Below are 13,582 nucleotides of genomic sequence, written 5' to 3'. Positions count from 1 at the left end.
TGTAATGCCATAATAGCTGAGGACAGAATGAACAGTTTCTTCATAATGGAATGTCCTTATTAAATAGGTGCTCTAAAGATGCACAAATATTACCCAATATTCCCCTAGGAATGTTTGATGATTGGTAAAATAAATAAATAATATTAATTAGGTTTTCTACTACCTACAACGTAATTTCAAGTTATTTACAAATATGTCATATTATTTACAGCATAGTGAGAACAAACCTTTTGAATATTTTGGAAAATACCTAATAGTACTGAAGATAGAAAAAATTATTAGGATATTTGAAGCCGGCCGAAAAGCATGGGACATCACGATACATGCGCCGAGTACTGCAGCTCTGCCATTAGAATTATGAATTTTACTGCGTGTGTCGTCACGAGACATAGTTGCGTACGTTTTACCAAAGTTTGTCATTTTTGGAGATATGAAATACTAATTTAACTGTCGTTTTAAAATATAATGCATCAAAGTTGTTAAATATAAAACAGCAAAGGGGAATGATAATTGTGAAGAATCCCTCATGTCCTCCGTAGTCAAGGGGTATGGCTCTCGACTAGCAAGCTGGAACTCGCGGGTTCAAATCCCAGCGTGCGCATTTAAATTTTATTTGATTAATTTTGATTTATTTTTTTAAATAAAAGAACGACAAACATTCTCGGGTTACGAATAATCTGACGATATTTTAAATCTCCTTCTAAGGAGTAATGTTAAGCGGAAAATGTTGCTTGTGTTTTGATAAAGGACTTAGCCAGCCAATCACTACGCCTGGTTGGGACCCAAAAGCGATGTCAATAGCATCTCAGCCACCGACCAGTTTTCACAAATTACTCATAAAAAATAATATATAGTTTATTTGCGGCATTTTCCAGAGTGGAAGATACTCTCAGTATCGCCCTGGTGTAAGAGCACCATTCAGAATTGAAACGTTGCTTGAAATGGCTTTGGCCGTGTTTGGTGACCAGATCTGAATAGTCAAATACTTCCCCACCTTACTTTTCCCAATTCTCTTCCCCTCTCCGCTACCTTCAATCTCACAAAATACTTTAATTGGAGATGCCATAGTCTCACTGGCTCCAGACGGGAGCAGTTCGGATTCTTGCGCGGTTTCACATAAAAAAAACAGCTTAAGCCTCTTCTAAGCGTAGTAACCTAAAAATTAATCACGATAAATCTATGATTATCTAACTAGATTCGTCCGACTGAACCCCGGGTGATCCAAAACACCTCCATCTTCAGCAATTTTAATTATAATTTTTGTTTATCCTTTAATCTTGCCGTATGTGATCAATTATGTATTAATTATGTGTATTAACACCATTGTACATTTCGCTAAACCAAAGTGTTAAGGCCTGGTTCCCACTATGCCGGACCGGCAGATCTGCCAGGCCGGTAAAACTGCCGGAAGGGCTAGTGGCTGTACAATTTATATGTAGCTATTCACATTATCCCGGGTCCGGCATTTTTGCCGAGCCCGGCATTTTTACCGAGCGTTTTGTCACTGCGAAAGTGCCGGTAGAACCACCGGACCGGAGTAATGTGAACGAGTTTATGCCGGTATCCGGCTGTCCCCACTCGCCGCGCCCGCGCTCCGGGCTCCCCTCTCGTCATCGGCTCGCATTTTTTGAAGAAAGTAGACGTGTTCGTCCTGCTCGTTTAAATCTTTTTATCAGTATTCAAATGTGTACCTCCATACGGACGTAGGAGATTAAAGCCTTCAGACACTCATTTTCATAAATCCGTCATTCTATCCAAATATTTATTTTTTCATTTTTTTATACTGTAATTGTTACATTATCTAGCGATTCCGTTCATTCAATTTTTCTATTGACTTGCCTACCAATGGATAATGGACAATATCAGCGGGAACATAACAAGTCAATCGGTTTAATTGTTGGCAGATGAATCATCTAAATGCGTTTAAGATTGACGATTGATTTTATTCATTAATTTCATTCATTTAACATATATATCCAGCTAACAATAAAAAACACCCTAATATAATAGAACTTCCTTCTTCTTCTGGCGTTAGTAAGATTAGATTGTTAATATTAATTTTAGTTGTAAGTTGCTAAATATGTAAATACTCGTATATATGTCGTTAATATAGTAGTTATAGGCCTTAGTCGTAAGTCACTAGATATAAGTCTTAGAGATAAGTAGTTCTAGTATTAACTATTTAAGAAATATATTTGTACAGCACCCTTGAGGTGAGTTCTCACGAAAACGGCGCTATATAAATCAGCCAAATATTATTATTATTATTAGTTTAAACGGTAATTCCTCGTGCAAGTTTTCATGAAGCGGTCTAGGCTTTGGTACATTTAAAGTACCATCATTGATCTTTTGCCAAAATTTACTATCCTTTAATATAGTAGAATCGCATTCCTTGCCATATGAGCCCACACTAATAAAAATAAAACGGTACTGTGAATCAACAACTTCAAAGAACATAGAACCACTCTCAGCTGGTTTCAAAATTCTAATATGTTTGCCATCTACTGCTCCAACACAGTGAGGAAAGTTGGCTTTTCTTTCGAATCCTGAAGCGATGTCCTCACATTATCTTTCCGGCTCCGGTGTAATGTGAACACTCTTGTCCGGTGTCCGGTTTCCGGCAGATCTGCCGGTCCGGCATAGTGGGAACCCGGCCTAATGGTTTATTTTCATTGTTCCAGCGCTCTAAAGAAATCTGCCCAATCTGACTTTGATGAGTCCGAAGATACGCACAGCCAGGAAGGTCAACGCTCTTCTTCAGTTGTAAGTATCCATCCATTCATATTAACATAATAATCTGTCAATAAACCATGCCCAATGTCACGATTAACATTCCGCCAATTTTGTAACATTTTTCAAAGTATCGATTCGCTTAACAAACGCATTTGAAATCAAAACATCGCGAAAAAGCACCTACAAATAATAATGGCTGTATCTGAACTCTAAACTGGTTTTCGAATTAAGCAAGGCTCGTGCTATAATGATGATACATTATTGTAATGGTGAGTCAGAGAAGAATTTGAAATTAACAAAGAGTGAAATCAAGGTTTTATAATAACAATGCATAGCACGCTATTTTCATTTTAGAGTTTCATAAACACCCACAAACATACCATTTAAAGCTCTGTGAAAAAAAAACTATTTATTTAATAAAAATATTATATTTATTTAAAAAAAAACTATTTATTTAATAAAATATATTTATTTAAAAAAAACTATTTATTAAAAAAAAACTATTTATTTGAAAAAAAAACTATTTATTTAAAAAAACTATTTATTTCAAAAAAACTATTTATTTAAAAAAAACTATTAATTTTTAAAAATTATAATACTATTGACGTGTTGTTGTTCTTGTATTGTTTTGTATTTATTTTGCTTATATAATGCACTTACATAATGTTGATTGACTAGATGATCATTTGTGGAAAAGTGAGTGGAAGGGTTAAGTTTTTCCTTTGGGGAAGATTTAACCCGGACAACTAAATCGGAAGTTAAAAAAAAAAAAAAAAAATTTAATAAAAGTTCGGGTTCGCTGAGGATTCAACCCTCCGACCCAGGAACTGGATTCGACAGCTCTACCAACGTACCAACCTCGCCAAATTCCGATCGGGTATTATCGGATATTAACTGTTGTGATGAGTTTCTGCCCGATCGAATGTCGTTAAGTGGAATAATTTCAGCTTCCAAGATTTGCATTCATTCATTAGCGAAAACAAAAGTGACATTCCGATGGATGTATTTAAAAAGAAGATGAAAAGAATTACCGAAGATTGTTTGAAAACGAGAAATAGAAATACGAATCATAGCGTGCTTTAGCGCATAATTAACAACAGATATGTTTTTTTAGAATTTTCGGAACACACCTTACAATATTTTTCTATGCAGGGAACCTGAATATGAGGTTAGCTTATAAAATAAGATCATTTTTTAAGAGCTTACAACCTTTCTAATATAAAGGTGTTTGAAATTTACACAACAGATGAAAAATACATGTACATGTGGTAAACAGTTGTTTATCAGTTGTGTTAAATTTAATAGTGTCTATACTAGTCATATACTCGTGGGTAACCCATTGCTTCAATCTTGCGCTAGTTAAGTGGCCTTCCTTCAAAGTTAGTTTACCTTTTGTCCTTTCTGAAAACCGTTTCTCTAAACAGATCAACAGTTGAAATAAACGTAGTAGCCTTACACAAAGCTATTGTTTAATTTATTCTAATTAATAGCAAGTTATTATAGATCGTGCTGTTGCCTTAACTTTAAAACCTTTGTTTCAAATAATTTCGGTGTTCATAACCTACTTACAACCGTGATGCATTCCTACACGCTAACGCTTACGAAGGTAGGGTGAGGTAGCCTTGTAAGGTGTTTTTAAATGCATTTCGTTTTGGTTCGTTGACTGTTTGGTTGGGGTTGTCGAGAGAATGAAGCAGGTGTGTTCATATTCTCGAAAGCTCAAATGTTTGCTCGTTCTCGGCGAGAAAACAGTTTGTCAAAATATAAGACAATACATTTTATTATTACTGTCAACACATTTCTGAGGCAACAAATCTGAATTCACTTAGAAAAAAGCAGTGATCTGCTCTATAAATCTCGGAGGTTTTAGGCAACATAATTTGTTGATTTTTTTTGGATTAAAGATTTATCAACCCTATTAATTACAGCGTTAAGGCGAAGCTTAATGCTAAATGACTATTTTCGATTAATCTTAATAACAAATTCGTTTACATTATAATTACCAAAAAATATGCTTTAGATAAATCGAAGCTTTTTCTATCGTTTCCCTTGAGTAAAATTGAAATAAAAATTTTAATTACTCAATAAATTTTTTAAATATAAAGTACTAAAAAATTATTTTTTCACTATAGTAATGTATGAAAACATAAAAGAACGAACTTTAAAAAATTCAATATTATAGCTAAGATTATCTGTGACAGTTTCCTTTCATTAACTTTTTTGCTTTCAAATTCAATTGTTTACAAAATAAAAACCACTTTTGTACTTGAAAGCGAGCGTTTCTAGACTCCGTTTGCCAAGCGATTTTAATGTTTTCTACCTATATTCATGACGTTATAAGGCGTACCAAGAATATACTCATTTTTGGTTTGCAATAACCAGGTTTTCTTGCATGATTATCTAATTCCAACATTCAACTTCGAACTTTGCTATTGCTACAATATCCAAGAAAAACATACATGTATATAAATACTAAAGATATTTTTGACGTTCTATAAAAAAATTATAATACCCCATCTCCTTTTCCTCAATGCTAACCTTCAGCACCACACCCTAAATTGGTGATGCTATAGTTGCATTTACTCCGGAAAGATGGGCTCGTTAGTTTTTGTTACTCGTTAGTACGACCGGGTTAACAACTTGAATACAAACGCTAGACTTATTGAAGGCTTCCGATTTAAGCGGCTGAATTAAGCTCGCACTCATGACTTGATGAGCCACAAACTGACCGTGAAGAAATTATTGAAATCCAACAAATGAGGCTGTGTCTCTGTGATAGTTGAATGACCGTTAGAGCGAGTAATCGACATAATCATTAGACCCCTGCTTCAGTGACAACTGCCAACATTCATATTATATATTATTCTTCCGTCGATGCATTAGCAAAATGCCAGTTATCGTATGACCTTATTCCTGGGAGACGAGTTCCCACAGCGGTCGCCACTATGCAGAAATTATATTCAGTTTTATAATCTAGTTTATAAAACAGGCTTTTATGCAGCGAGTAAACATTGTATCTACTCAACGTAAAATTACAACCGTATCCGTGTGTTGTGAATTTCAGGGACAAAGAGTTTTGCCACACAGAAGGTCTTCTGTTTGTTCCTTGGCATTAATTCGCATAAAATGTCGAGCGAACTGTTTGACGTCTCGTTTGGTATTTAGAAAAATCAATGTTACTTTTGGCTTACTTTAAATAAATGTTATTTGTAGGTGAAGATCGAACGGTAGTTTTAACGAAATGCCTTCATAAAAGAATTAGAGAAAATTAGTTTGTACCTATCAATCGCTTGGAGTCAAGCTTGAATCATATCACTTGCTTGGAGAAAAATTGCTGAAAACAAATATTGCTACTTTATTAAAAATCTCTTCAGATTATTCATAATCCGGATAAAAACGGGATTGCAGGCCCTTAACGAATGAATTGATAGTTTTCCTGATAAAAAAATAATAAAATACCTTAATTAATAAAGAAAAACGCAGGTGCCTGAACATGTATTCCGATATTATTACGAATTTACTAAAAGTTTATTAGGAAACGGTATGCAATCCCGTTTTTAACCTGATTACCAATAATTGGAAAAGATTTAAGATAACAATACTCATTTTTCTATGTCCTAAAACTATGGGATGCGATTTCTCTCATTTTTTGTTCCCTTGTGTACTGACATGAAATTGTCTATTCTACAACAAATGACTCGTACCAATATGAGTAAAACACGAACAAAATAAATATTATTTAGGAACAACTTTATCTTTAACTTTTTTAAGAAGAAGATGATAATACGTTAAAATCTGTTAAAATCTAAACGAAACATGAAACAGAACAAGACACATAAAATAAAAAGATAACGGTCACAACTAGGAATTGAACCTAGGATCTCTTGTCTTATCGGGACAGCGTGAACCACTCGACCATTGAAACCTAATTATTAAATGTCACATTTGACAATCTCATATTTCAAATTCAGAATTAACAAAATCATATTGCAACAAATCTTTCCCATATTTTTGGATACCTTTTTTAAATGATCACAAAGTTCCAACGAATTGGTTTGTAACCTAGATAGAGTAGATAGTGTATAAAATAATATAATTTATTTAAGATAGCGGTTGTTTAAAACTCTTAATTGTATTGATTGAAGATTTCTAGTAATATTCTCAGTTATTTCCTATATTTAGTTTGAGCTTTGATCTTTCATCTAACATTAGTTATTTGGTGCATCTTTATTTCATCTGGGTTATTTGCAAGCTGCCGCTCTAAATGAATAATAAGGTCATACAACCACAACTGTTCCATTCCGGGGGTACTTCACTCTGGGCGTTCATCATCATTTTGCTTTCATCCAATTTATAATAGTTTTTCATCATGCAAGAACAGCTGCGCATAAGAATGAATGATAGCTTCATGACACGACCCGTCTGTCCCACCTTCATCTCGGCTTGAATTGACTTGTGATAATAATGATCATAGTATAAAAAGTATCTTATAACAGCACTACTACTTACACCTTCCACAAGTGTTAATCTAATTATTTCACCAGTTTACCGTATACGTTCTACTTTAAATGTACAAATAATGTACATTATCACCATGTGCATAATATTACACTGTAATGATGAGTAATCCAGTCTGGGTATAAAAAGTACTTTAGCATGACTGGCGAATTTACAGTGGCCCTCAATATGTTAAAGTGTGTCGAATATTCGTTGTAGCACATTTTATTTTGAGGTTAAGTGAAAATGTATTTGGAGTTAATTTAATTATATCTGAGCACACATTATGATTTAATTTCCGAGTAATGCACGTTTTGGCAGATATTTTCCTTATAAATATTTTAACGCGCGTTACCATTACCATATAAATAATGTAAATTACAAGGTAACGCGCGTTAAAAGAGATGCTTGATAAACAATTTTCTTCCCGTATATATACTATGTACCCTTCAAGACGACAAAATACTCTAAAATAAAGTCGGAATCTTATCGACATTAAGTGAAGAAGACGTGTACAAAACCATGCGGCGTGTAGTCTCACCGTATTGGACGGACCTACGGTCGAATTTGGCCTGGCAGGCCTAGAAAATGCATCTTCCTCAAGGGTATATTTTAATAAATTCTGATGAAAATATTACTAAAATTATAGATTTTTAGATTTAAATGTAAATAACGTATATCCTGTGTTCAACCGTTAAATAAAGTTGTTAATCAATGTTAATCAATTCTTCGGATTTAATTAAAATGTGAGCCTCGATCAATTATATCTCTAAATATAGAATTTTCCAATAAGAGGTGTTATTTTACTATGTATATAATTTTTATTTTATTTTATAGACATAAACACACACTTGCCATAAACTACACATCGCTTCTTATCACTTTCTTATAACTTTTTTTATTTTATTATGTATATAAATTAAAAATGACAGCTACCGAAATGGCGGGCTATTCAAAATAAAAGCTCTTATTGGAAAACCCTATAGTTTAAAATAAAGTCGCTATCCGTGTCTATCTGTTTGTGGGCTTAGTTCTTCTAAGCTACCAAACAGATTTTGATAGCGTTTTCACTATCATTTATAGAGTTTTTTCCGGAAAGTTTACATATATGATACATGCCTATTATATTTATAGAAAGTAGAGAATAGTCGATGTTTTAAAATGAAGAGGTAAAAATATATTTTCGGGCACTACATTGCTAACGCTGGCTAAACCTCGTAAGATATATCAAAATAATGTACTACGGAATTGTAGATCTTAAAAAGGCCTACAGAAAAGTCCGTGATGATATATGTCTATCTCCTAAGGATAACTCGTAGCAACGCCGGGTACACATCAGCTAGTCATTTATAATCAGCGACAAGTGAACACTACCCGTATAAGTCGATTCTTGGATAAGATGCTAATTAACGAAATGTCCATTTCATTAATTTAACACCAACGGTCTGTTCCAATTATTTCCATAGTGAAATAAACTTTCTATATCGGCCTGGTGAACGCCCACCTCTCTGTGTTGAAACCTTTTTAAAATAATTATTTTATTAATTTATCGACGTTGCTATGATAAAGCCATAATAATGCATATATTCATTTAATAATACATCTATTAAAAGTCAACTTGAATAATTCTTTTGGCTGATCTTCATTTTAAAATACCCAGCAATTGAGATAGTTAATAATAAATGTCTTCAGCTAACATTCTGAAAGGCTAAGCTAATGGGTTCAACACATTGATGCAAGGAATAAATTTGCTGAAAATTCTTATTTGGTAAGTTTTCTGACTATCAGGATCTTTCTGACTTATTTTTAATTTGAAAAATCTCCAATAATTGACAAACAATACTACCGCTAATGCAGAAAAAAAAAGTCTTTAATGAATACTTTGATATCAATGATGAAGGAAGTCTGTTATCACATAAAAGATGCATAAAAAATATGTTTTACGTGTGCAGGAATAGTAATTACGCATACATTTTATTTACACTATCGTTACTTTGATAATCTATTTTATTAAAACAGTAATAACTTTGTTTACATCACTTTATTATATACAACCTCTAAATGTTTCATTAACGAAGTTCACCTCATACGGAGTAAGTATACACTGAAGAAAACAATTAAATATAGGTTACAATTGGAAAGAAGAAGTGGAAGGAGGGGGGAGGGGTAAGAGTGGGCGGAGTTTATCAGAATTAGGAATTAATGTAATTTATAAACAAAGTTATTATATGTGAAAAAGCTTATCACACAATGTGTTAACAATATTTTTTTCTTACTTTTTGTACTTGTTTTTTATAATTTATTCTTTGTACTTAACTTTATAGTTAACCTTACCCTTTACACGTTAAAATAAACTTTATATTTTACGCTTTTTACTTAACTTTATATTGAACCTTTAGCTTTTTCTTTAACTTTATATTTAACCTTTATACACTTTATACCGAATATTATACTTTGAACTTTATACCTTGTACTTTTTAACTTTTTATTTATATTTATGTTAAAGGCACACGTCGTGCCGTTTGTATTTAAATAAATAAATAAAATCAACAGGACACAAAAAACATTTTTTATTGTTAGTTAACTAGTACACAATAATAGGACAAAATAAATTATTTTATTTACAGTTTGCAAAATTTACGATAGTCATTTTGCAAATTGTAGTCATGTGTGGGATTGCATTTAATATCAATCTCATTCATAAATAATTATGAAGTGGCACTGTTATGCCAACTTTCTTCGAGTACATCTCGGCAATATAATGTATTGCACTTCTATCCAATAAATAATGTGTTGTGAGCAATTGTGTGAGCAACGATCCGATTACGAATCGTTGCTCACAGGCAAAGGCTTATGCCTAGTTTAAATTAAAATTGTAGATAAAACGGGCTATAAACGAGAAGTCATGTGTGGGATTGCATTTAATATCAATCTCATTCATAAATAAATATGAAGTGGCACTGTTATGCCAACTTTCTTCGAGTACATCTCGGCAATATAATGTATTGCACTTCTATCCAATAAATAATGTGTTGTGAGCAATTGTGTGAGCAACGATCCGATTACGAATCGTTGCTCACAGGCAAAGGCTTATGCCTAGTTTAAATTAAAATTGTAGATAAAACGGGCTATAAACGAGAAGTCATGTGTGGGATTGCATTTAATATCAATCTCATTCATAAATAAATATGAAGTGGCACTGTTATGCCAACTTTCTTCGAGTACATCTCGGCAATATAATGTATTGCACTTCTATCCAATAAATAATGTGTTGTGAGCAATTGTGTGAGCAACGATCCGATTACGAATCGTTGCTCACAGGCAAAGGCTTATGCCTAGTTTAAATTAAAATTGTAGATAAAACGGGCTATAAACGAGAAGTCATGTGTGGGATTGCATTTAATATCAATCTCATTCATAAATAAATATGAAGTGGCACTGTTATGCCAACTTTCTTCGAGTACATCTCGGCAATATAATGTATTGCACTTCTATCCAATAAATAATGTGTTGTGAGCAATTGTGTGAGCAACGATCCGATTACGAATCGTTGCTCACAGGCAAAGGCTTATGCCTAGTTTAAATTAAAATTGTAGATAAAACGGGCTATAAACGAGAAGTCATGTGTGGGATTGCATTTAATATCAATCTCATTCATAAATAAATATGAAGTGGCACTGTTATGCCAACTTTCTTCGAGTACATCTCGGCAATATAATGTATTGCACTTCTATCCAATAAATAATGTGTTGTGAGCAATTGTGTGAGCAACGATCCGATTACGAATCGTTGCTCACAGGCAAAGGCTTATGCCTAGTTTAAATTAAAATTGTAGATAAAACGGGCTATAAACGAGAAGTCATGTGTGGGATTGCATTTAATATCAATCTCATTCATAAATAAATATGAAGTGGCACTGTTATGCCAACTTTCTTCGAGTACATCTCGGCAATATAATGTATTGCACTTCTATCCAATAAATAATGTGTTGTGAGCAATTGTGTGAGCAACGATCCGATTACGAATCGTTGCTCACAGGCAAAGGCTTATGCCTAGTTTAAATTAAAATTGTAGATAAAACGGGCTATAAACGAGAAGTCATGTGTGGGATTGCATTTAATATCAATCTCATTCATAAATAAATATGAAGTGGCACTGTTATGCCAACTTTCTTCGAGTACATCTCGGCAATATAATGTATTGCACTTCTATCCAATAAATAATGTGTTGTGAGCAATTGTGTGAGCAACGATCCGATTACGAATCGTTGCTCACAGGCAAAGGCTTATGCCTAGTTTAAATTAAAATTGTAGATAAAACGGGCTATAAACGAGAAGTCATGTGTGGGATTGCATTTAATATCAATCTCATTCATAAATAAATATGAAGTGGCACTGTTATGCCAACTTTCTTCGAGTACATCTCGGCAATATAATGTATTGCACTTCTATCCAATAAATAATGTGTTGTGAGCAATTGTGTGAGCAACGATCCGATTACGAATCGTTGCTCACAGGCAAAGGCTTATGCCTAGTTTAAATTAAAATTGTAGATAAAACGGGCTATAAACGAGAAGTCATGTGTGGGATTGCATTTAATATCAATCTCATTCATAAATAAATATGAAGTGGCACTGTTATGCCAACTTTCTTCGAGTACATCTCGGCAATATAATGTATTGCACTTCTATCCAATAAATAATGTGTTGTGAGCAATTGTGTGAGCAACGATCCGATTACGAATCGTTGCTCACAGGCAAAGGCTTATGCCTAGTTTAAATTAAAATTGTAGATAAAACGGGCTATAAACGAGAAGTCATGTGTGGGATTGCATTTAATATCAATCTCATTCATAAATAAATATGAAGTGGCACTGTTATGCCAACTTTCTTCGAGTACATCTCGGCAATATAATGTATTGCACTTCTATCCAATAAATAATGTGTTGTGAGCAATTGTGTGAGCAACGATCCGATTACGAATCGTTGCTCACAGGCAAAGGCTTATGCCTAGTTTAAATTAAAATTGTAGATAAAACGGGCTATAAACGAGAAGTCATGTGTGGGATTGCATTTAATATCAATCTCATTCATAAATAAATATGAAGTGGCACTGTTATGCCAACTTTCTTCGAGTACATCTCGGCAATATAATGTATTGCACTTCTATCCAATAAATAATGTGTTGTGAGCAATTGTGTGAGCAACGATCCGATTACGAATCGTTGCTCACAGGCAAAGGCTTATGCCTAGTTTAAATTAAAATTGTAGATAAAACGGGCTATAAACGAGAAGTCATGTGTGGGATTGCATTTAATATCAATCTCATTCATAAATAAATATGAAGTGGCACTGTTATGCCAACTTTCTTCGAGTACATCTCGGCAATATAATGTATTGCACTTCTATCCAATAAATAATGTGTTGTGAGCAATTGTGTGAGCAACGATCCGATTACGAATCGTTGCTCACAGGCAAAGGCTTATGCCTAGTTTAAATTAAAATTGTAGATAAAACGGGCTATAAACGAGAAGTCATGTGTGGGATTGCATTTAATATCAATCTCATTCATAAATAAATATGAAGTGGCACTGTTATGCCAACTTTCTTCGAGTACATCTCGGCAATATAATGTATTGCACTTCTATCCAATAAATAATGTGTTGTGAGCAATTGTGTGAGCAACGATCCGATTACGAATCGTTGCTCACAGGCAAAGGCTTATGCCTAGTTTAAATTAAAATTGTAGATAAAACGGGCTATAAACGAGAAGTCATGTGTGGGATTGCATTTAATATCAATCTCATTCATAAATAAATATGAAGTGGCACTGTTATGCCAACTTTCTTCGAGTACATCTCGGCAATATAATGTATTGCACTTCTATCCAATAAATAATGTGTTGTGAGCAATTGTGTGAGCAACGATCCGATTACGAATCGTTGCTCACAGGCAAAGGCTTATGCCTAGTTTAAATTAAAATTGTAGATAAAACGGGCTATAAACGAGAAGTCATGTGTGGGATTGCATTTAATATCAATCTCATTCATAAATAAATATGAAGTGGCACTGTTATGCCAACTTTCTTCGAGTACATCTCGGCAATATAATGTATTGCACTTCTATCCAATAAATAATGTGTTGTGAGCAATTGTGTGAGCAACGATCCGATTACGAATCGTTGCTCACAGGCAAAGGCTTATGCCTAGTTTAAATTAAAATTGATAACTAATTTCTGCGAAACTACTAGGCCTAAGCCTTTACCTGTGACCAGCGACCCGATTAAGAACATATTATTTATTGGATAAAAGTGAAATTTACCTTTTTTTATAGTTTAGGTGCGTTTCAACTCTT

At 33.6% G+C, this 13,582-nt stretch overlaps 1 protein-coding gene across 4 annotated transcripts in view; it reads left to right on the top strand.

Annotated features, from left to right (window-relative positions):
• The window catches only part of sprt (PDZ domain-containing protein sprite), a 189,569-nt gene that overhangs the window by 38,995 nt on the left and 136,992 nt on the right, over positions 1-13,582 (top strand). For 3 of the 4 annotated variants that reach the window (XM_089634612.1, XM_089634610.1, XM_089634611.1), the window contains one exon: positions 2,682-2,763. The exons of the other annotated variant lie outside the window; for it this stretch is intronic. In XM_089634612.1, the coding sequence (XP_089490738.1) occupies positions 2,682-2,763 (82 nt within the window). The remainder of the gene's footprint in view (positions 1-2,681; positions 2,764-13,582) is intronic. 4 annotated transcript variants of the gene reach the window in all.

This window comes from Hesperophylax consimilis, chromosome 8, assembly GCF_061612785.1.
Source record: "Hesperophylax consimilis isolate HC1 chromosome 8, BYU_Hcon_1.0, whole genome shotgun sequence".
NCBI classification, from domain to species: Eukaryota; Metazoa; Arthropoda; class Insecta; order Trichoptera; family Limnephilidae; genus Hesperophylax; species Hesperophylax consimilis.
This window is presented reverse-complemented; position numbering and strand designations above follow the sequence as displayed.